Below are 25447 nucleotides of genomic sequence, written 5' to 3'. Positions count from 1 at the left end.
TTATTCCATCAAATGTATTACATGAAATAGAAAAATCATTGTCAAGGGGGAAAAAAACGTTTTTTACATTGCATACTATGTGGCTAAATATTTTCCAACTAACAACACACGAAGTAAAGGTGAACTTGCTCTAAAAATGTAACTGTATTGAAATTCTGTGTTCAGCACCATGGACAGAGAAACTAGGAGCGGTATTCAAAGGGATTTCCCCCCCCAGAGAGCAGCTATGTTGGTAGGCAGAAAGATGAATAAACTAAACAGAGTAAGAAAAGCCTCAAAAACATATATTCTTAAATAATTGACTTCTGAATTCAGTATGTTAGACAAGTGTTTGAGTAAGTGAGCGATTAAGTTGGAAGTGAAGGTCAAGACCCTTCAAACAGATGCTTTAACAGCTTTTCAGCAGTTATGCACAAAGACAGAAAGCCTCGTTTGGTTGAAAATGTTGTTGGTGAAACATTTAACATTAAAACAATTATGACGTGACATTTAATCACGTTAAAAACTCCAAACTCGACAGCTTTTAACTACCATTATTAAATATTACATCTTTTAGACCCTACAAAAAGTTTTCTAGGGATAAAAGTGTGACTTCAAAGACAAAACTCGAGATTTCCTCATTGAGGACGTTTTTTTAAAAATTTGGAAGGAAGATATGAGACGTTTACCCACCTCGGGAGAACCATCACAATCTCCAAATGCATCAGCAAAGTCTGATGGACTTTTCCTCAGAGTCTGGTCAGCAGGCAAAGTGTTGTCATTGTAAGATGTCACGAACTTAAAGTCACTGGTTCTAGACCCTGTTGTCAAGTAGGCGTCATAATTATAAGTGCTGCGTAAAGTTCCTGTGCCGTCAACATCTGCATAATTAGGAGGAAGATAAGCGCTGGGGATGGCAACTGCTCCATCAAACAACAGTCTGGGCTTTCTCCTGCGACAAAACCTCACACCCAGGATGATGATGATGAATGTTAGAAAAAAGGTGGACACAGACACCAGTGCGATGATCAGATAAGAGGTCAGTTTGGAATTCTTCTCATCATAAGAAATATCCTTCAGTTCTGGGACCTCAGCCAAGTTATCAGAAATAAGTAAATACATGGAACAGGTGGCAGAGAGAGAGGGCTGTCCGTTATCTTTCACTGACACAATAAGGTTCTGTTTCATATTGTCAGATTCAGAAATGTCCCGCTGTGTCGTGATCTCTCCGCTGTGGAGACCAATACTGAAAAGTCCCGGATCAGTGGATTTGACTATATGATAGGACAGCCAGGCGTTCTGTCCGGAGTCCGCGTCCACCGCTATCACTTTGGACACCAGAGAGCCTCCGTGTGCAGCTTTGGGGACCAGCTCGGTCATGAAGGAGTTGCCTTCCGGGGCGGGGTAAAGAATCTGAGGAGAGTTGTCATTCACATCAGATATGAACACACTGACGGTCACGTTGCTGCTGAGCGGAGGAGAACCGTTGTCTCTGGCCATCACGTGCACTTTAAAACTCCTGAACTGTTCATAATCAAACGACCTCACGGCGTGGATCACCCCCGTGTCTCCGTTAACAGATAGATAGGAGGACACCGGGGCTCCGTTCACCTCACCAGGCAACAGAGAATAAATCACTGTACCGTTTTGTCTCCAGTCGGGGTCTCGAGCAGTAACGGAACATAAAGTGGAGCCAGGTTTGTTATTTTCAGTCACATATGCGCTGTAGGACTGCTCCTCAAACACAGGTGGGTTGTCGTTGATGTCTGCTACAGATAACTGAACAGTTTTAGAGGAGGACAGAGGTGGAGAGCCCTCGTCAGTGGCAGTGATTGTAATGTTGTAATCAGACACTAGTTCACGGTCCAGTTGTCCTGTAGTCACCAGAGAATAGTAGTTTTTAATAGAAGGAACCAACTTAAAAGGGGCATTATGCTGAATGGAGCAACGGACCTGTCGGTTATTCTCAGAGTCTCTGTCTTGCACGTTAATGATGCCCACCTCTGTACCAGGTGACACATTCTCAGGTATAGGATTGGTGAGTGATTTTAGATATATTACAGGGGCGTTATCATTCACATCAGTGATATCAATAATTACTTTTGCTTCTGAAGAGAGACCATAACCATCTTTGGCCTCAACAATCACTTCATATATCTGTCCCTCTTCATAATCTATGTCACCTATCACAATAATTTCTCCTGTTTTCTGATCTAGTGAAAACATTTTTCTTGATTTATCAGAGAGTCTGCTAAATTCATATGTCACCTCTCCATTGACACCTTCGTCTGCGTCTGATGCACTTACGGTGATAATTGGGGATTTCAAAGGTGAGTTTTCCGGTAACGTGGCTGTATATACGGCCTGAGTGAAAACTGGGGCGTTATCATTAGCATCAAGCACAATGACGTGTATGATTACAGTCCCGGATCTCTGAGGAGAGCCACCATCTACAGCCGTAAGCAATAATTTCATTTCCTGCTGCTCCTCTCGGTCTAACTCCTTATCTAAAACCAACTCACCATATTTACTGCCAGCACTTGTTGTCTGAATATTGAATACAAAATGGTCGTTTTGTTGCAAAATGTAGCTTTCAACAGAATTCTTGCCTATATCTGCATCGTGTGCTGCATTAACGCGATATCTGGCTCCTTTCACAGCTGATTCTCTGATTTCTAGCTTCACCATATCTTTGGGGAAAATTGGTGAATTATCGTTTACGTCTTGTACCTGCAGGGACAACCGATGTAACTCCAAGGGATTCTCCAAAAGCAAGTCGAATTTAAGAACACATGAAGGCTTTTCTCCACAATGCTCCTCTCTGTCTATTCGTTCCTCAACGAATAAATCCCCGCTTCGAAGGTTAATCCCGCAATACTGTCTGTCGTTTCCTTCCATGTCAACACGAGCTTTACGAGCAGACAGTCTGCCCACCTCCAGTCCGAGATCCTTGGCGATATTTCCAATAACAGATCCGCGTTTCAGCTCCTCCTGTACAGAGTAGCTCAGGTCTCCGTGTGCGTTATGCACCACAACAAAGAAAAAGACAAAGCCAAAGCTTTGAAGAACGCGCCGCCTGTGCATCATCTTCAGGGAGTATTACACAAATTAAAACACGGTAGTTTCAAGCATGAGAAATACGTTGTTCGATGATTACCTATATGTTCCTCCCAAGCATTTGTCATCTGTGTGAAAGGCTATAGTGAACACAGGGATGGTCGTATCCAGTAATGGGTGGTGTGCAAAACAGACTGAACATTTAACTCCTTAGCTGGTCTATAGTGACACCGTGAGTACAAATCAAGAACAACAGTTTTACTGAAGTCATGCATTTTTTTAGGAAATTGACAGGTCGTTTGACTTTAAGGCTGGAATAAAAACGATTTTAATAAGGTGATCAAAGTGTTACGAGGAGCTTCTATGTCTTTTTGTTCATTTCTTTAAGTGAGATATGTGTTCTTTGTCTCATGAGGCTTCATAAAAGAGATTGCGTCTCCTCCTAAAGCAATCTACCTAAAGTATTTCATAACTCAACGTTCCCCAAATATTAAACGATGTTTGACCACAGATCATGTCCTTCTGAGTTCCATGCTCAACACTCCAGGTTCGCTGAGAAACTAATATCAAGTCTTCTCTCGCGCGCTCACTTTCTCAGCATAAAGGATAATACATTCCATTATTTTTGTTGAAACATGAAAATCTCTACCTCCAGCTTCCTTAAAAGACTACTTGAATTGCTTAACACTATCTGATTAAACACCACTGATGCATCCAAAAACAACACAAATACAAAAATGCCAAATAGATGCTAGAGAGAATGCACTTTATGCTGCGACGGTGGAAAGAATACGCTTTTGACAATTTTTTCGGTGGGATTTAAAACAAAGCGTTGCAACGATTCTTCTGGCAAATTACACAAAAGTTGATAACTGTAAATTTAAGTAATTCGTACATAAGATACAATTACAGACATGAAAGTTTACTTGCTGACCAGAAACATTTCACTTATTTCACCGACGTGATTTCACTCCTCCCTGTTTTTTCCTCACAGTAAAGTGTAGCTGCAATACAGAGTTCAAATGTGACTCTAAACGTGGACATAGACCTCTCAGGTTAAATTGACAAAGTTGTTATGAAAACTATAGTCTAAATAATTTTAAAAGGAAGAAGAAAAGACAGGTAAGTTGCTCTTGAAAATGCATCACAAAAGCATCAGCGAGGTTCAGCACCAAGGACAGAGACACAAAGAACAAGATGTAGCTCTACTCGAGAGGCAACGCCGAGACCCCAATTCACTGTTAAGAGTAATGGTATTTTCAGAAAAAAAAATAAGAGTAACAACATGAACAGCCTCTACTCGAATGACCACAGAATTGGAAATATCAATATGCTACGTTGGAAAACTCTAAGCGATTGAAAAATAGCAAATAAAACATTACTATTTAACATACTCCACAATGCATAGTCACGTCTGCTTTAGAAACAAATGAACGCAATTACTATACAGTGGACCACTCCATTTATAGTTAAAATAATTAACACAAGATAGCTTGACAAATACAGCCATCAAAAGTCTGAATCAACTCATATGTTACACTGTGTAAATAAATTAAAATAAAGAAAACAGACAAGAAAGGGAAGTGCAAATTGTAACCGAAAAGGTATTCGCTGAATCCTTAATGTACAAGTACATCAAACGATATGTGGCACCTGTTCCTACCTCAGGAGAGCGATCACAATCCCCAAACACTTCAGCAAAGTCTGATGGACTTTTCCTCAGAGTCTGGTCAGCAGGCAGAGTGTTGTCATTGTAAGATGTCACGAACTTAAAGTCACTGGTTCTAGATCCTGTTGTCAAGTAGGTGTCATAATTATAAGTGCTGCGTAAAGTTCCTGTGCCGTCAACATCTGCGTAATTAGGAGGGAGATAAGCGCTGGGGATGGCAACTGCTCCATCGAACAACAGTCTGGGCTTTCTCCTGCGACAAAACCTCACACCCAGGATGATGATAATGAAGGTCAGAAAAAAGGTGGACACAGACACCAGCGCGATGATCAGATAAGAGGTCAGTTTGGAATTCTTCTCATCATAAGAAATATCCTTCAGTTCTGGGACCTCAGCCAAGTTATCAGAAATAAGTAAATACATGGAACAGGTGGCAGAGAGAGAGGGCTGTCCGTTATCTTTCACGGACACAATAAGGTTCTGTTTCATGCTGTCAGATTCAGAAATGTCCCGCTGTGTCCTGATCTCTCCGCTGTGGACACCAATACTGAAAAGTCCCGGATCAGTGGATTTGACTATATGATAGGACAGCCAGGCGTTCTGTCCGGAGTCCGCGTCCACCGCTATCACTTTGGACACCAGAGAGCCTCCGTGTGCAGTTTTGGGGACCAGCTCGGTCATGAAGGAGTTGCCCTCCGGGGCGGGGTACAGTATCTGAGGAGAGTTGTCATTCACATCAGATATGAACACACTGACGGTCACGTTGCTGCTGAGCGGAGGAGAACCGTTGTCTCTGGCCATCACGTGGACTTTAAAACTCCTGAACTGTTCATAATCAAACGACCTCACAGCGTGGATCACCCCCGTGTCTCCGTTAACAGATACATAGGAGGACACCGGGGCTCCGTTCACTTCACCGGGAAATAGAGAATAAATCACTGTACCGTTTTGTCTCCAGTCGGGGTCTCGAGCAGTAACGGAACATAAAGTGGAGCCAGGTTTGTTATTTTCAGTCACATATGCGCTGTAGGACTGTTCCTCAAACACAGGTGGGTTGTCGTTGATGTCTGCTACAGATAACTGAACAGTTTTAGAGGAGGACAGAGGTGGAGAGCCCTCGTCAGTGGCAGTGATTGTAATGTTGTAATCAGACAGTAGTTCACGGTCTAGTTGTCCTGTAGTTACCAGAGAATAGTAGTTTTTAATAGAAGGAACCAACTTAAAAGGGGCATTATGCTGAATGGAGCAGCGGACCTGTCGGTTATTCTCAGAGTCTCTGTCTTGCACGTTAATGATGCCCACCTCTGTACCAGGTGACACATTCTCAGGTATAGGATTGGTGAGTGATTTTAGATATATTACAGGGGCGTTATCATTTACATCAGTGATATCAATAATTACTTTTGCTTCTGAAGAGAGACCATAACCATCTTTGGCCTCAACAATCACTTCATATATTCGTCCCTCTTCATAATCTATGTCACCTCTCACAATAATTTCTCCTGTTTTCTGATCTAGTGAAAACATTTTTCTTGATTTATCAGAGAGTCTGCTAAATTCATATGTCACCTCTCCATTCACACCTTCGTCTGCGTCTGATGCACTTACGGTGATAATTGGGGATTTCAAAGGTGAGTTTTCCGGTAACGTGGCTGTATATACGGCCTGAGTGAAAACTGGGGCGTTATCATTAGCATCAAGCACAATGACGTGTATGACTACAGTCCCGGATCTCTGAGGAGAGCCACCATCTACAGCCATAAGCAATAATTTCATTTCCTGCTGCTCCTCTCGGTCTAACTCCTTATCTAAAACCAGCTCACCATATTTACTGCCAGCAGTTGTTGTCTGAATATTGAATACAAAATGGTCGTTTTGTTGCAAAATGTAGCTTTCAACAGAATTCTTGCCTATATCTGCATCGTGTGCTGCATTAACGCGATATCTGGCTCCTTTCACAGCTGATTCTCCGATTTCTAGCTTCACCACATCTTTGGGGAAAACTGGTGAATTATCGTTTACGTCTTGCACCTGCAGGGACAACCGATGTAACTCCAAGGGATTCTCCAAAAGCAAGTCGAATTTAAGAACACATGAAGGCTTTTCTCCACAATGCTCCTCTCTGTCTATTCGTTCCTCAACGAATAAATCCCCGCTTCGAAGGTTAATCCCGCAATACTGTCTGTCGTTTCCTTCCATGTCAACACGAGCTTTGCGAGCAGACAGTCTGCCCACCTCCAATCCGAGATCCTTGGCGATATTTCCAATAACAGATCCGCGTTTCAGCTCCTCCTGTACAGAGTAGCTCAGGTCTCCGTGTGCGTAATGCACCACAACAAAGAAAAAGACAAAGCCAAAGCTTTGAAGAACGCGCCGCCTGTGCATCATCTTCAAACAGTATTACACAAATTAAAACACGGTAGTTTCAAGCATGAGAAATACGTTGTTCTATGATTACCTATATGTTCCTCCCAAGCATTTGTCGTCTGTGTGAAAGGATATAGTGAACACAGGGGTGGTCGTATCCAGTAATGGGTGGTGTGCAAAACAGACTGAATATTTAACTCCTTAGCTGGTCTATAGTGACACCGTGAGTACAAATCAAGAACAACAGTTTTACTGAAGTCATGCAAATTTTTTAAGAAATTAACACGTCGTTTGATTTTAAGGCTTGAATAAAAACGATTTTAATAAGGTAATCAAAGTGTCACGAGGAGCTGCTTTGTCTTTTTGTTCATTTCTTTAAGTGAGATATGTGTTCTTTGTCTCATGAGGCTTCATAAAAGAGATTGCGTCTCCTCCTAAAGCAATCTACCTAAAGTATTTCATAACACAACGTTCCCCAAATATTAAACGATGTTTGACCACAGATCATGTCCTTCTGAGTTCCATGCTCAATACTCTAGGTTCGCTGAGAAACTAACATCAAGTCTAATCTCGCGCGCTCTCTTTCTCAGGATAAAAGATAATACATTCCATTATTTTTGTTGAAACATGAAAATCTCTACCTCCAGCTTCCTTAAAAGACTACTTGAATTGCTTAACACTATCTGATTAAACACCACTGATGCATCCAAAAACAACACAAATACAAAAATGCCAAATAGATGCTAGAGAGAATGCACTTCATGCTGCGACGGTGGAAAGAATACGCTTAAAACAAAGGCTTGCAACGATTCTTCTGGCAAATTAGACAAAAGTTGATAACTGTAAATTTAAAGTAATTCGTACATAAGATACAATTACAGACATGAAAGTTTACTTGCTGACCAGAAACATTTCACTTATTTCACCGACGTGATTTCACTCCTCCCTGTTTTTCCTCACAGTAAAATGTAGCTGCAATACAGAGTTCAAATGTGACTCTAAACGTGGACATAGACCTCTCAGGTTTAATTGACAAAGTTGTTATGAAAACTATAGTCTAAATAATTTCAAAAGGAAGAAGAAAAGACAGGTAAGTTGCTCTTGAAAATGCATCACAAAAGCATCAGCGAGGTTCAGCACCAAGGACAGAGACACAAAGAACAAGATGTAGCTCTACTCGAGAGGCAACGCCGAGACCCCAATTCAGTGTTAAGAGTAATGGTATTTTCAGAAAAAAGATAAGAGTAACAACATGAACAGCCTCTACTCGAATGACCACAGAATTGGAAATATCAATATGCTACGTTGGAAAACTCTAAGCGATTGAAAAATAGCAAATAAAACATTACTATTTAACATACTCCACAATGCATAGTCACGTCTGCTTTAGAAACAAATGAACGCAATTACTATACAGTGGACCACTCCATTTATAGTTAAAATAATTTACACAAGATAGCTTGACAAATACAGCCATCAAAAGTCTGAATCAACTCATATGTTACACTGTGTAAATAAATTAAAATAATGAAAACAGACAAGAAAGGGAAGTGCAAATTGTAACCGAAAAGGTATTCGCTGAATCCTTAATGTACAAGTACATCAAACGATATGTGGCACCTGTTCCTACCTCAGGAGAGCGATCACAATCCCCAAACACTTCAGCAAAGTCTGATGGACTTTTCCTCAGAGTCTGGTCAGCAGGCAGAGTGTTGTCATTGTAAGATGTCACGAACTTAAAATCACTGGTTCTAGATCCTGTTGTCAAGTAGGCGTCATAATTATAAGTGCTGCGTAAAGTTCCTGTGCCGTCAACATCTGCGTAATTAGGAGGGAGATAAGCGCTGGGGATGGCAACTGCTCCATCGAACAACAGTCTGGGCTTTCTCCTGCGACAAAACCTCACACCCAGGATGATGATAATGAAGGTCAGAAAAAAGGTGGACACAGACACCAGCGCGATGATCAGATAAGAGGTCAGTTTGGAATTCTTCTCATCATAAGAAATATCCTTCAGTTCTGGGACCTCAGCCAAGTTATCAGAAATAAGTAAATACATGGAACAGGTGGCAGAGAGAGAGGGCTGTCCGTTATCTTTCACGGACACAATAAGGTTCTGTTTCATGCTGTCAGATTCAGAAATGTCCCGCTGTGTCCTGATCTCTCCGCTGTGGACACCAATACTGAAAAGTCCCGGATCAGTGGATTTGACTATATGATAGGACAGCCAGGCGTTCTGTCCGGAGTCCGCGTCCACCGCTATCACTTTGGACACCAGAGAGCCTCCGTGTGCAGCTTTGGGGACCAGCTCGGTCATGAAGGAGTTGCCCTCCGGGGCGGGGTACAGTATCTGAGGAGAGTTGTCATTCACATCAGATATGAACACACTGACGGTCACGTTGCTGCTGAGCGGAGGAGAACCGTTGTCTCTGGCCATCACGTGGACTTTAAAACTCCTGAACTGTTCATAATCAAACGACCTCACAGCGTGGATCACCCCCGTGTCTCCGTTAACAGATACATAGAAGGACACCGGGGCTCCGTTCACCTCACCAGGTAACAGAGAATAAATCACTGTGCCGTTTTGTCGCCAGTCAGGGTCTCGAGCAGTAACGGAACATAAAGTGGAGCCAGGTTTGTTATTTTCAGTCACATATGCGCTGTAGGACTGTTCCTCAAACACAGGTGGGTTGTCGTTGATGTCTGCTACAGATAACTGAACAGTTTTAGAGGAGGACAGAGGTGGAGAGCCTTCGTCACTGGCGGTGATTGTAATGTTGTAATCAGACACTAGTTCACGGTCCAGTTGTCCTGTAGTCACCAGAGAATAATAGTTTTTAATAGAAGGAACCAACTTAAAAGGGACGTTTTGCTGAATGGAGCAGCGGACCTGTCGGTTATTCTCAGAGTCTCTGTCCTGTACATTAATGATGCCCACCTCTGTACCAGGTGACACATTCTCAGGTATGGGACTGTTGAGTGATTTTAGATATATAACCGGGGCGTTATCATTCACATCAGTAACATCTATAATGACTTTGGCATAAGAAGTTAATCCCAAACCATCTTTTGCTGTGACACGCAGCTCAAATGATGACACTGATTCAAAATCAATCGCAGTCATCAATTTTATACCGCCTGTCTTGTGATCTATGGTAAACATTGACTTAACATCCTCTGAAATGTGTCCAAAATCATATGTAACATCTCCATTTAGTCCCTCATCTGCATCAGTAGCACTTACTGTAAGCACGACCGTACCTAGTGGAGAGTTTTCAGGCAGACTGGTTTTATAAACAGCCTGGTCGAACACTGGGACGTTATCATTAGCATCCAGTACAGTGATGTGAATGACCACAGTACCTGACTTTTGAGGGGAACCACCATCCACAGCTGTAAGAAGCAGATTAATTTTCTTTAAAGTTTCACGGTCAAGCTCTTTGTTAAGGACGAGTTCCACTGAATTTGTTCCAACGCCCAAAATAAAATTCTCATTCTGCTGCAGGTTGTACGTCTGAACTGAATATTTGCCTATGTCCGCATCATGTGCTTCTTCTATTGGAAAACGAGCACCTTTTGCCGCTGATTCACTAATATCTATATGAATCAGATCTTTATTAAATTGTGGAGAGTTATCATTTATGTCCTGGACATGAAGGTTAATTCGATGCAACTCTAATGGATTCTCTAACATCAGTTCCTGTTTTAACACGCAGGATGCTTTGTCTCCACAAAGGCCCTCTCTGTCAATCCTCTCGGCTACAGTCAGATCCCCGTTCGTTAGGTTTATGTCACAATAAAGCTTGGCGCTCCCATCGGTATCAATGCGGGCCTTTCGAAAGGATAGTCTGTTTGCATCAAGGCCCAGGTCTTTGGCGATATTTCCGATCACGGATCCGCGTCTCACCTCCTCCGGAAAAGAATAGCTTATATCTCCATTGGCAAAATACAAAGACAAGAGAAGTAAAGCCACGACACCGTTTTGTAATGGGAATGCAGTGATAGCCATCATGGCGCCGAACTGAGACAGTTCACGTTTCCTAGTCAGTGTAAAATACCACAGCCAAACAATAAGGATTTAGACCCAAATCGACACAATACAAGTCCCAGTCTCTGCCTCTCTGGACGATCAACTGCAGCGTCTCAAGTCACATTATGTGTCGACAACAGTGGGTGGATACATGGACACACAATCATTTACAGCTAGTGAAGAGCGACATCGTGAGTCTCCTCTAGAAATTACATGCTGTTTTTCTATCTGTCTTTACAAACCGTACAATAATGAACACAGATATCTATGAAGAAAACATTAATTTTAAACGGAAATATGTCCTGAGACTTGTTAACAGGATCAAACCTACAGGGCACTTCTAAATCAACAGCCTTATTTCACTGGGGGATCTCATATTGAGTGCTGCTTTTAGGTGTGAAAAATACTCATATTTGCATGAACATTTATATCCCCGTTTAAAAAAAATATGTCTACCACGTTTAGCTTTTAGCGATTGGATCTTTGTGCTTAAATATTTCTTGAAATGATATGACAGCTATCCACACAACTGCGTTGGCCTCAAATTATAATTTATTTGTAAAAAGTAAGAAAGATGACATCCTTTATTTTTTTTTCTCAAACACTGAAATTGTTAAATAAATTACCAACTAACTTGTTTAATTAATGTAAGGAATGATTTAAGCCTAATGACAAATTACTTTTTACTAACATTTCATTAAATTCTAGAGAGGAAAAACAAGGGGAAATTAACAAGTTACTAAGGGCACAAAAAGAATAAAATTGGTTTAATTGCAATCACTTTGATTAATTCCACTACAATCTTGCACAGGCTACGCAGTGGTTACAAAATCCCACAACTCTGACAAAGAGCTAGACTTTACTGCAAAGCGCAACTGAAAATGGAAACAAATTCATGACCATTCAAAGACTAGCAAATAAAAAAACATACAGGTAAAAAGGAAATAGGTTGCATATCTGCGACCTAAATATGAATATGACATTAGAAATATATAGAGAAACATTGAGGATTTGTTACTCGTGAAGGCTCCTCAAAACTGAAACACATGTAGTTTTACTGTAGAAGATGATGTACTACATACATGAAAGATAACCAACGAGACCCCTTCAAACATAGGTTATAACATGATTTACAGGGTATGGGTTATTTTCTGTGAGCAAAGAAAGAAAGAAAAGAGTCTATCTGAACAACATATCCTTACCCACAACAACAAACACTGAGACAAGTTTAAATGTTCCCTCAAAAGTTAAATTAGTCAACAAAATCAAGGAAATTATCATCAATGAAAAGGTTTCCAATACTTTAAAGAGGAAGATTTGATATGACTCTGATTCCTGTAAACATATTGGAAATAACCAAACTTTTATGAAAATGAAACATATCAGCACTCAATAAATGTGCGAAGATTTAAAAACCTCACCTAGAATGGAGTCTCGAAGTGTGTCCATCTACAAAAATGGCTGTAAAGGCAGCCACAAATGCAACCAAATACAACTACTCTGTAATGGAAACAAACTGAATCTAATAAAAGATTTAGTATTGAAATGAATTAGTAAATGTTTCCGGGAAAAATTGGGATTCCTGATTAATTGCTAATGTCATAACTGTTTTAGAACTCCAACGATTGACTTTTTTTCTAAATCCAATTTTTCTAATGACAAATCTTTACAACGTATAGACACTGAAGGAATATGCTTTTCTGATATTTTTTTAAATGATCAACATAAATTTCACACTGCTAGTCACAAATTTGAAAAAAAAGATGTAGTTTTTTTGATAAAATAATGGATCAGATGTTTGGTACTCTTACCTCAGGAGAATTATCACAATCCCCAAACACTTCAGCAAAGTCTGATGGACTTTTCCTCAGAGTCTGGTCAGCAGGCAGAGTGTTGTCATTGTAAGATGTTACGAACTTAAAGTCACTGGTTCTAGATCCTGTTGTCAAGTAGGCGTCATAATTATAAGTGCTGCGTAAAGTTCCTGTGCCGTCAACATCTGCGTAATTAGGAGGGAGATACGCGCTGGGGATGGCAACTGCTCCATCGAACAACAGTCTGGGCTTTCTCCTGCGACAAAACCTCACACCCAGGATGATGATAATGAAGGTCAGAAAAAAGGTGGAAACTGACACCAGCGCGATGATCAGATAAGAGGTCAGTTTGGAATTCTTCTCATCATAAGAAATATCCTTCAGTTCTGGGACCTCAGCCAAGTTATCAGAAATAAGTAAATACATGGAACAGGTGGCAGAGAGAGAGGGCTGTCCGTTATCTTTCACTGCCACAATGAGCTTCTGTTTCATGTTGTCAGATTCAGAAATGTCCCGCTGTGTCCTGATCTCTCCGCTGTGGAGACCAATACTGAAAAGTCCCGGATCAGTGGATTTGACTATATGATAGGACAGCCAGGCGTTCTGTCCGGAGTCCGCGTCCACAGCTATCACTTTGGACACCAGAGAGCCTCCGTGTGCAGCTTTGGGGACCAGCTCGGTCATGAAGGAGTTGCCCTCCGGGGCGGGGTACAGTATCTGAGGAGAGTTGTCATTCACATCAGATATGAACACACTGACGGTCACGTTGCTGCTGAGCGGAGGAGAACCGTTGTCTCTGGCCATCACGTGCACTTTAAAACTCCTGAACTGTTCATAATCAAATGACCTCACAGCGTGGATCACTCCCGTGTCTCCGTTAACAGATAGATACGAGGACATCGGGGCTCCGTTCACCTCACCAGGTAACAGAGAATAAATAACTGTACCGTTTTGCCTCCAGTCGGGGTCTCGAGCAGTAACGGAACATAAAGTGGAGCCAGGTTTGTTATTTTCAGTCACATATGCGCTGTAGGACTGTTCCTCAAACACAGGTGGGTTGTCGTTGATGTCTGCTACAGATAACTGAACGGTTTTAGAGGAGGACAGAGGTGGAGAGCCCTCGTCAGTGGCAGTGATTGTAATGTTGTAATCAGACACGAGTTCACGGTCCAGTTGTCCTGTAGTTACCAGAGAATAGTAGTTTTTAATAGAAGGAACCAACTTGAAAGGGACGTTTTGTTGAATGGAGCAGCGGACCTGTCGGTTATTCTCAGAGTCTCTGTCCTGTACATTAATGATGCCCACCTCTGTACCAGGTGACACATTCTCAGGTATGGGGTTAGACAGAGATTTCAAGCTGATAGCAGGTGAGTTGTCATTGACGTCTGTTATATCTATAATTACTGTACAATACGAGGTAAGACCTGGCCCATCTTTTGCTCTTATTCGCAGTTCAACGGAGGTCTCAGTTTCATAATCAATAGAGCTGATGACTCTTATCTCTCCTTTCTTAGGATCAAGCGAGAACAAAGAGACATGCTCATCAGATACATGATCAAAATTGTATATAATATCACCGTTGGGTCCCGCGTCTGCATCAGTAGCGCTCACTCTAACAACTAGAGTATCCAAAGGTGCGTTTTCAGGCACGCTGGCTTTATAAACGGCCTGGCTAAACACTGGGGCGTTATCATTAGCATCCAGTACAGTGATGTGTATGGTCGCAGTACCTGATCTCTGTGGAGATCCACCATCTATAGCTGTAAGCAGCAATTTTATTTCTTTCTCTTGTTCCCGGTCTAATTCTTTTACCAAAACCAGTTCGGAGTGTTTCCTTCCACTACCCCCTGTATCTACATCAATGGTGAAATGCTCATTATTTTGTAAATTGTAGCGCTGTACAGTATTTGTACCGATATCTGCATCATAGGCTTCCGTGAGTAAGAATCTAGCTCCTTTGTCTGCTGATTCTCTTATTTCAAATGAAATCAAGTCCTCACTAAACTGTGGTGCGTTGTCGTTTATATCTTGCACATGAATACTGAGACGATGAAGCTCTAAAGGGTTTTCCAAAACAAGATCTTCTTTTAAAACGCAAGTCGCCCTCTTACCACAAAGACCTTCCCTGTCGATCTTGTCAGTAACAATCAGATCTCCGGTGCTCAGATTAATGTCGCAATACCGTTTGTCATTCCTGTCTGTGTCAATGCGAGCTTTACGCGAGGAAAGTGTGGCAATCCCAAGGCCGAGATCTTTGGCTATATTTCCAACCACAGACCCGCGTTTCATCTCCTCTGCGATAGAGTAGCTCACATCTCCATACACGAAATGCAGGCTGATGAAAAGGAAAACAACACAACAGCGACTCATAGAAAATCCTCTGTACACCGTATTTCCCATGAGAGAACAAACGCTCATCCTTCCCCGACAAATGATTTCAAACTGATCAAGCACGGTTGTATTCCTTCTTGGACCTTTTGTGCCCTCCTCAACCGACAGAAATACCGCAACAAAGCTTTGCAATGGTGGAAAAAATGGGATGAAGCAGCTGACCTTTTCTGCCTTTCTTGGTGCACAGTGACACCAAGAGTTTTATCCAGTTATAGCACTGCAAACTAAAATAAATTGATAACTGCACTGATTGTTAAGGCATAGGTTTTTTTTATTATTTAGTCATTTGTTTATTATAACGATAATCTAATACATTGCATATATTTGCTACTATGAATGACCAAACTGTTGTCACTGCTTTATCTTTTGTGTCTGAGTAAGAGGATTCAGTGCTATTTAGTGACTACTGAATATTTTTCTGCATTGCATTCTTCATAAGCTGTCTGCAAATAAAAGCAACCCTCAATATCTGCAATACTGCAAAAGACACAGTACTCCAATGCGCTCAGTGCTACATTTGATTATTTACTTAAAAAGTGATTAATCCACGTTAAGATGAAATAATGTGCACACGAAGACTCTGATTAAATGCATGAAAAAAATGCAACAGAAAATTGTGCCATGAACCTCAACTAGACAGAGTAAGGTTAAGTAACAATGGCACACAAAGCACAGCACTAAGTATCAACCATCTCCTTAAGAGACTTTCAGATTAGAGACCAGCACTACTCCCCTCAGCATCACAGAGACAAAAGAGTAACAAACGAGTTAATAAAAAGGGAAACACAGAGACAGAGATCCTCAATAACATTTCTGCAGTGAAAATATTGTTTGAAAGGGGTTTTTTGCTTTTGTTTTGTCTTTGTGTATTATGTAGGGACAGAATATGTTGCATATGTTTGATTAAACATTTGCTTGTAATGCTGATCAAATATACCAAAATCAAATATTACAATTGAAACCTTTGTGTTGTATGTACTGGGTTAAATTAAAGCTGAATGGTATATAAATGATGGCTTTGACCTTGTTAAATAGACCACTATAATACAATTGAACAAACAAAAAACATTATCCATTATCATACTAAATATAGGCCTATATTTAGGAAACATTTCACCAATTTAAAATCTTAATTCATAAGTAGGCAAGGCCCCCCACATGCCCTTAGACATTTGAGCCATTAATTGGCCGTCTGAAAGGACAGAATGAACTCCAACTGACACCACATACTTGTATATTCAAATACAACTACTACCAGGCTAGTAAAGTATATTCTTGCACTGGGTACAGTACATGGTACACTAAGAGAACTTTAGTCCCCTATCATGAAATAACTGAGGCATTTTCCTAAGAAAAGACAAACCCTTCCCTACTTGACAATTGTCAGTAAACTACTAATGTAGGTATTAACCTGTGCTTTGATACACCTGAAAATGTCAAAATGAGGTGATAAATGGCCTTAGCCAGAGGGATTTCCTCAGAGTACACACTTTACTGTTTGTTATGCTTTTATGATTTTAGCACAACACCCTTATTGAATCCATATGACTTCTTCTTCTGTATTAATCTGTGTATTATCCTATGAAAATATACAGCTGTGTAGAAAGTTGATAGAACTCTCCCTAAAAGATGGCATACTGGTGTAACATTATGACTTCGCAGTTTGTAAAAAACAATATATATATATATATATACATATATTATATATATATGTACATTGTACTAAACCAAGATATAAAGTGTGTCAGCACTGGTGCCATTCATGGACCCACACTTTTCATTACTAAATGATAGATATGTCATGCCTCACTGAGCACCAAGGTAATTATATGACTTGATGCTATTCGCCAAAAGAAAATGAAGTAAATTGCGACAGGTGTCTCTACTAAATTGTATTATCCAACAAATTTTGAAACTTGTGATCAAGTTTTCGGCAGCGGTTTGCGTTGTCTAAATTCACCCTATTGCCAGATGACAAAGGGTGAATTTTAAGGTTGAAATACCAAATTATAAATTTTGCATGTGTTGCTTTCAATTTGTTTAATCTGTTCCAGGATACAGTGTGGTGCAAAATGTACAGGAACAGGAAGAGGGTTTCCTCACTGTACTTCTTTGTGCATGAAAGTATAAAAGGGAAACAAATACACTGACAGTCCAAATGCAATCCACTCTCATGGCAGCTAGGTCTGCAGCATGATGTTTGTGCTGGAATAATCAGAAAGCATAACTGACCAAACATATTTCAACGAACAAGAGACAAACTATAGAATGTGGCTATAACTCCTGTAGTTTACCTATACTGCAGCCAGTATGGACACAAACATATAGTGTCTAACACATTTCAAAGGCACTGTGCAAATAACTGCGATCTCATTGATGTATAGTTTTTCTGAAGGAAATATTTGCTAGAAAAAGAAGGTTTTGTTATTCTTAGATTAGCCAAACCAGTCAAAAAGATATTAGTCTTGATCTAACACAAGGTCAACAAGCTTGAAATTAATTATACTTGATAGAACTTGTTTAGATTAATGTGGAAATATATTGAAAACTTGCATCATAACATGTTACCATAGTGAGCAACGAGGTACAATGAGACAATAGGTGAAAGTTCATAGAGACAATGGAATGGTACAAAAGATGACCATCAAAATATTCAAATGCCTTTATGAAATCCGATGCACTTGACAAATTATATAAACAGGACCAATAGTGGTTAATCACGAAGCGCAAAGGTAAAATATATCTGAACCTACCTCTAAGGAATTGTCTGACTGACCGAATTCTTCAACAAAGTCTGATGGACTTTTCCTCAAAGTCTGGTCAGCAGGCAGAGTGTTGTCATTGTAAGATGTCACGAACTTAAAGTCACTGGTTCTAGACCCTGTTGTCAAGTAGGCGTCATAATTATAAGTGCTGCGTAAAGTTCCAGTGCCGTCAACATCTGCGTAATTAGGAGGGAGATAAGCGCTGGGGATGGCAACTGCTCCATCAAACAACAGTCTGGGCTTTCTCCTGCGACAAAACCTCACACCCAGGATGATGATAATGAAGGTCAGAAAAAAGGTGGAAACGGACACCAGCGCGATGATCAGATAAGAGGTCAGCTTGGAATTCTTCTCATCATAAGAAATATCCTTCAGTTCTGGGACCTCAGCCAAGTTATCAGAAATAAGTAAATACATGGAACAGGTGGCAGAGAGAGAGGGCTGTCCGTTATCTTTCACTGACACAATAAGGTTCTGTTTCATGCTGTCAGATTCAGAAATGTCCCGCTGTGTCCTGATCTCTCCGCTGTGGAGACCAATACTGAAAAGTCCCGGATCAGTGGATTTGACTATATGATACGACAGCCAGGCGTTCTGTCCGGAGTCCGCGTCCACCGCTATCACTTTGGACACCAGAGAGCCTCCGTGTGCAGCTTTGGGGACCAGCTCGGTCATGAAGGAGTTGCCCTCCGGGGCGGGGTACAGTATCTGAGGAGAGTTGTCATTCACATCCGATATGAACACACTGACGGTCACGTTGCTGCTGAGCGGAGGAGAACCGTTGTCTCTGGCCATCACGTGGACTTTAAAACTCCTGAACTGTTCATAATCAAACGACCTCACAGCATGGATCACCCCCGTGTCTCCGTTAACAGATAGATAAGAGGACACCGGGGCTCCGTTCACCTCACTAGGTAACAGAGAATAAATCACTGTGCCGTTTTGTCTCCAGTCGGGGTCTCGAGCAGTAACGGAACATAAAGTGGAGCCAGGTTTGTTATTTTCAGTCACATATGCGCTGTAGGATTGTTCCTCAAACACAGGTGGGTTGTCGTTGATGTCTGCTACAGATAACTGAACAGTTTTAGAGGAGGACAGAGGTGGAGAGCCCTCGTCAGTGGCAGTGATTGTAATGTTGTAATCAGACACTAGTTCACGGTCCAGTTGTCCTGTAGTCACCAGAGAATAGTAGTTTTTAATAGAAGGGACTAACTTAAAAGGGGCGTTTTGTAGAATGGAGCAGCGGACCTGTCCGTTATTCTCAGAGTCTCTGTCCTGCACGTTAATGATGCCTACCTCTGTACCGGGAGGGGTATCTTCTGGAATGAGATTTCTCAAGGACTTAATAAACGTTAGGGGGGCGTTGTCATTGACATCTGCGACGTCAATTATTAATGTACAGGATGACACTAACCCAAGACCATCCTTGGCTGTAATTTGCATTTCATAGGTGGACAAATCCTCATAATCTATTGGTCCACTCACTCTGACCTCTCCTGTTGCCTGATCAAGAGCAAACACGTTATTTTCATCAGAAATGTGATCAAACTCATACGTCACTTTTCCATTTATTCCCTCGTCTGCATCAGTTGCGCTAACCGTGACCACTACAGTGTCTAAAGGAGAGTTTTCGGGAAGACTGGCTTTATAAATGGTTTGGCTAAACACTGGGGCGTTATCATTGGCATCCAGCACAGTGACGTGGACGACTGCAGTACCTGATCTCTGAGGTGTGCCTCCGTCTGTAGCGACAATCACAATCGTTAGCTCTTGCTGCTGCTCTCTATCCAGCTCCTTCTCTAAAACTAACTCACTATATTTTCCACCTGCGCTTTTTGCAATAACATTTAATCTGAAGTTTTCATTTGCTTCAATGCTATAGCTCTGGATGGCGTTTTGTCCGATGTCTGCATCGTGGGCCTCATCTAAACGATAGCGACTTCCTTTGGTTGCCGACTCTCTAATTTCAAAGTTTATGGTATTCTTTTTAAACTGTGGAGAATTATCGTTGATATCTTGAACGTGAACACTAATGCGGTGCAACTCTAAAGGGTTCTCTAAAACAAGTTCCTGTTTTAAAACGCAAGATGCCTTTTTGCCACAAAGCCCCTCTCTGTCAATCCTTTCGACAACAATGATATCTCCCGTACTGAGATTAATGTCACAATACCGTTTGTTGTTCCCGTCTGCATCAATACGAGCCTTTCGAGCAGACAGTTTGCTCACATCAAGCCCTATATCTTTCGCTATATTTCCAACAACTGAGCCGCGTTTCATCTCCTCTGGAAAAGAATAGGCCACATCTCCACAAACGGTTTGCAGCGGCAGAAGAAAAACTCCCAAAGAGGTAACCAGGCCGAGCACTGAAAATCCTTTGTATCCCATTTCCCTGGTAGACCAGTTCCGACTCCACCAAAACCAAGACTTGTAAAATAGAAAAAAATACCAGCCAGTCGGAATCTTCTTCGAACAATACGCGTATGTACGATTGTAGATGATGTGACTTCGCTTCTCTCGCCAAAGAACAACCTATCGTAATATGGAAATGTGAATGTCTGTAGTGGATCATAATGTAGGACAGTTAACTAAACCTGGTAGAGAGCGACACTGTGAGCAAATTGTAGGTATTACAAAAGACTTAAATAACTAAGAATTCTGATGAGGAAGAATAAAACATCATAGCCCAGGCTGCAGTCAGATTGAAACATCAATAGAAGACTATAAGAAAATGTAGACATGAGTTTTCTGTTTTAAATTCCAGTATTTAACTCTTTAAAACTGCTTTTATTGCACATCAGTGATGATGGTGAGAATTGTACGGGTTAAACTGGTTTCAGCACCATGGATAGATACCTTAGTATAGTGTAACGCGCACCATGGACCAGAGCTCATGTTTATCACGGGTGTCATAAGACGTTCAGTACTGCAAAACGAAATTAATAATGACCCAGCTGTGGTCTTTTTTCTGAATACAAACATTGAGAAAAAGCACTTGTATTTCACGGTTAAATATAACAGAAATTGAGTACAACATTGGTAAATTTTAAGGATGATATTGGCAATAGGGAGCTGAGGAATACGATGGATCCATGAAAAAACTTCTCGGTTTGATATATATAGCATGACCTAATTAATTTGATACTGTTTCTTTGACAGGTATCAAAATGTTGTATGTTTTCTTAGAAATATACAACAATGCACTTTTAAATGTTTTAGAAAAGCAATTTAGGCCAAAAGGCCAACTATTCTGATGGCAATCACGTGTTTTTATGCATCAGTCCAGCCAATAAACTAAATATTAACTACACAATAAAAGTGGTGTTTACGTTATGTAACAAATTCTGATTTCTATTTTTAAGAGCAAGGCCTCCAAATGTATTGAGGTATTGACTCTGCTATAAACAAGCGCATGTGCCTACCTCCAGGGGCTCCAAGGAATCTTGAAACACTTCAGCGAAGTCTGATGGACTTTTCCTCAGAGTCTGGTCAGCAGGCAGAGTGTTGTCATTGTATGAACTGACGAACTTAAAGTCACTAGTTCTAGACCCTGTTGTCAAGTAGGCGTCATAATTATAAGTGCTGCGTAAAGTTCCTGTGCCGTCAACATCTGCATAATTAGGAGGGAGATAAGCGCTGGGGATGGCAACTGCTCCATCAAACAAAAGTCTGGGCTTTCTCCTGCGACAAAACCTCACACCCAGAATGATGATAATGAAGGTCAGGAAAAACGTAGAAACGGACACCAGCGCGATGATCAGATAAGAGGTCAGTTTGGAATTCTTCTCATCATAAGAAATATCCTTCAGTTCTGGGACCTCAGACAAGTTATCAGAAATAAGTAAATACATGGAACAGGTGGCAGAGAGAGAGGGCTGTCCGTTATCTTTCACTGCCACAATGAGGTTCTGTTTCATGCTGTCAGATTCAGAAATGTCCCGTTGTGTCCTGATCTCTCCGCTGTGGAGACCAATACTGAAAAGTCCCGGATCAGTGGATTTGATTATATGATACGACAGCCAGGCGTTCTGTCCGGAGTCTGCGTCCACCGCTATCACTTTGGACACCAGAGAGCCTCCGTGTGCAGCTTTGGGGACCAGCTCGGTCATGAAGGTGTTGCCCTCCGGGGCGGGGTACAGTATCTGAGGAGAGTTGTCATTCACATCCGATATGAACACACTGACGGTCACGTTGCTGCTGAGCGGAGGAGAACCATTGTCTCTGGCCATCACGTGCACTTTAAAACTCCTGAACTGTTCATAATCAAACGACCTCACGGCGTGGATCACCCCCGTGTCTCCGTTAACAGATACATAGGAGGACACCGGGGCTCCGTTCACCTCACCAGGTAACAGAGAATAAATCACTGTACCGTTTTGTCTCCAGTCGGGGTCTCGAGCAGTAACGGAACATAGAGTGGAGCCAGGTTTGTTATTTTCAGTCACATATGCGCTGTAGGACTGTTCCTCAAACACAGGTGGGTTGTCGTTGATGTCTGCTACAGATAACTGAACAGTTTTAGAGGAGGACAGAGGTGGAGAGCCCTCGTCAGTGGCAGTGATTGTAATGTTGTAATCAGATACTAGTTCACGGTCCAGTTGTCCTGTAGTCACCAGAGAATAGTAGTTTTTAATAGAAGGAACCAACTTAAAAGGGGCGCCTTGCTGAATGGAGCAGCGGACCTGTCCGTTATTCTCAGAGTCTCTGTCCTGCACGTTAATGATGCCCACCTCTGTACCAGGTGACACATTCTCAGGTATGGGGTTAGTCAAGGATTTCATATATATCACTGGAGCGTTGTCATTAACATCAGTGATATCAATTATCACTTTGGAATCAGAGGAAAGTCCATAACTATCTTTGGCATCGATTCGCATTTCATATTTAGAATCACTCTCGAAATCGAGTGGCCCTGTTACTTTTATCTCTCCAGTTTTACTGTTCAATGAGAAAACTTTTTTAGCCCTTTCTGAAATGCGGCTAAATTCATATGTCACTTCTCCATTGACTCCTTCGTCTGCATCAGTGGCACTTACTATGATGACAACAGTCTCAAGAGCAGAGTTTTCAGGTAGACTGGCTTTATAAACCGCTTGGTCAAACATAGGGGCGTTATCATTAGCATCCAACACAGTCACGTGTACAATGGCAGTTCCTGATCTTTGTGGATTACCACCATCAACGGCCATGAGCACGAAATTTAAATCGTGTTGTTTTTCACGGTCGAGCTCGTTATCTAACACCAACTCGACGTTCTTAGACCCATCAGTATCCTCTCGAACAGATAAAACAAAATGCTCATTCTTCTGTAAACTGTATTGTTTAACTGTATTTTGTCCGATGTCAGCGTCATGTGCTTCGTTGACGCGATATCGAGCTCCTTTGTCCGCTGATTCTGTTATTTCCAGTTTAATGTTATCCTTTGGAAAAACAGGTGAATTGTCGTTTACATCCTGAATGAGCAGTGAAATGCGGTGCAGCTCCAAAGGACTTTCTAGGACTAATTCGAATTTAAGCATACACGAAACCTTCTCCCCGCAAAGCTCCTCTCGGTCAGTCCTTTCCCTCATTACAAGATTTCCCGTTTTTAGATCAATATCGCAGTAATGTTGGTACTTCTCCTCAGTATCAAGACGGGCTTTACGAGAGGACAATTTCCCTACTTCTAGTCCGAGATCCTTGGCAATATTTCCAACAATGGATCCGGGTCTCATCTCCTCCGGAACAGAATAGCTGAGGTCTGCAACGGTGGCGTCGACTAAAAGAAAAAATCCATAGAGAAAGCTCCACAATGATTGTCCTTTGAGGTCCATTGTTCCTCCAGTACTACGATACGAACATGCAAATTTTCATACAGGAGCTGATGAAATCAAAACGTTATCGCTACAGTAAGTATAGCCGCTCCTACAACAATGGCAGGTCTGGTTTTAATGCTGGTGGAGTAGGTGGAGAAATGAACCTCCCCATATCTGCAAGCAAGCAGCGACGCCGTGAGTCTATTTGGAATATTACAAATAAATAACTCCTGGCCGAACATAGGATGCTGCAGTACTGTCATGATGTACTCAACACTGCAGTGTAATATTTCAGTATTAACACACAAATACAAAGTGTTTGCTGGGAAGGTTTTGGTATGTTCGTAATAGGTGTATGCAGAGTGAACACCGTTCAGCACCATGGACAGAGTCTGAACGGTGAGGAGTAGAACCACAGATTTTCTTCTTAACATTTCTGCAGTATACGGTCTCCTGAAATGTGTGTTATATATTACTGAATAGTTTTTCCCATTACGTTCCGGTGAACACGCAATAACTGTCTGGATTATGTTCACAGGTAACGTGTTTTCGAGTAAATGAAGCAGTACATTTATGAGTGAAAGACTGTGGTTTAAGTTAAATGTCAATACATAAGTCTCGTCTTGAGAATAAATCCATTGCGTACTTTCTTCTGTTTTAATCCAAGACCATAATATCTCCCTAACTATAATCAAGTGCTGCCTGTTCCTAAACATAACCATAAAAAAGTATAATAATGCTGTGGCGACTACGAGCGGATACTGTATTCCAAGATCTGATATTACGTTGTCATTGAACATTTTACTGGTTTGTTCTGTATCGACATTTTTGCGACTTACCAAATACTTTCAGTAAAAGCACTCCTCACGATGTTGACAGCAAACGGAATTATGTTCCCCTGTAAACGTATTCCTGTTGCAAATTAGTAGCCTACAAACATAATTTCTAGGAGACATGGTTACATAAAAACAATTCTGACCTAACATCACATGTGACAGGGGCGATATCACAACATTAATTAACAACGGCAAAAACATGTTCACCGATCAGTGGCTGCATAATGCTTGTATCTCAACATCTAGTCAGGAAATAATAAGCTTGTTGGTTTTCCCTTTTTCTCTAGAAGTCCTTTAGTGGATTCAAAATAAATAAAACAAATTGATTGGAATATAAAATTCAAAGGTATATCTGTTATTAAGGCAGATATACCCGAAGGCTACATCTGTTGAAAAAACACGTTTTTCATGAACTCAGCTGATGTTTAATACTTAACATTTTAATCTTGTTCCTGAGAAAATCAGTATTGTTTACTAACGTCGCTTGAAATATGTTAAAGATAAACACAACACTTTTGTCACTTGATCGTGTTTGGTCAGTTTGTGATTACAAGAAAAAATATATAGATTAATTGAAACTTTGATTAGTTACATTAATCTTTGGTGGAATACCATGTGTTACGTCCATATCCAACTGATTAACACCATACAAAGAAAAAAACGCAGCAACATATTGCAGCCCAGTGACCACTGAGTTGTTGCGCACGGGACAAATGACGTCTAGACGTCAGGGCTCAAAGTACGCTG

At 41.2% G+C, this 25447-nt stretch overlaps 2 protein-coding genes across 23 annotated transcripts in view; both read right to left on the bottom strand.

Annotated features, from left to right (window-relative positions):
• The window catches only part of LOC137189417 (protocadherin gamma-C5-like), a 316496-nt gene that overhangs the window by 250555 nt on the left and 40494 nt on the right, over positions 1 to 25447 (bottom strand). Inside the window, exon 1 of one of the 22 annotated variants that reach the window (XM_067599243.1) lies at positions 21492 to 24007. The exons of 12 other annotated variants lie outside the window; for them this stretch is intronic. In XM_067599243.1, coding sequence (XP_067455344.1) covers positions 21492 to 23882 — 2391 coding nt within the window. In that variant the 5' untranslated portion in view covers positions 23883 to 24007. Of the gene's footprint in view, positions 1 to 672; positions 3171 to 4699; positions 7390 to 12913; positions 15373 to 18060; positions 20644 to 21491; positions 24008 to 25447 lie in introns of those variants that run through there. 9 more of the 22 variants (XM_067599268.1, XM_067599240.1, XM_067599262.1 and 6 more) reach the window with 9 other exon arrangements.
• LOC137188823 (protocadherin beta-16-like) lies at positions 7274 to 11199 on the bottom strand. Its single transcript, XM_067598401.1, has 2 exons — positions 8637 to 11199; positions 7274 to 7282 (listed from the first exon to the last, which is right to left on the bottom strand). The coding sequence occupies exons 1-2, from the start codon at positions 11082 to 11084 to the stop codon at positions 7274 to 7276; spliced, it is 2457 nt and encodes an 818-aa protein (XP_067454502.1). The 5' UTR covers positions 11085 to 11199.

This window comes from Thunnus thynnus, chromosome 9, assembly GCF_963924715.1.
Source record: "Thunnus thynnus chromosome 9, fThuThy2.1, whole genome shotgun sequence".
In the NCBI taxonomy this organism is placed as follows: Eukaryota; Metazoa; Chordata; class Actinopteri; order Scombriformes; family Scombridae; genus Thunnus; species Thunnus thynnus.
The sequence above is the reverse complement of the archived record's forward strand: the minus strand, read 5'-3'. Positions and strand labels throughout refer to the sequence as shown.

Bases quoted from the DNA above. Each gene is read 5' to 3' on its own strand.
- LOC137188823 (XM_067598401.1), bottom strand. From the start codon at position 11,084: ATGATGGCTATCACTGCATTCCCATTACAAAACGGTGTCGTGGCTTTA.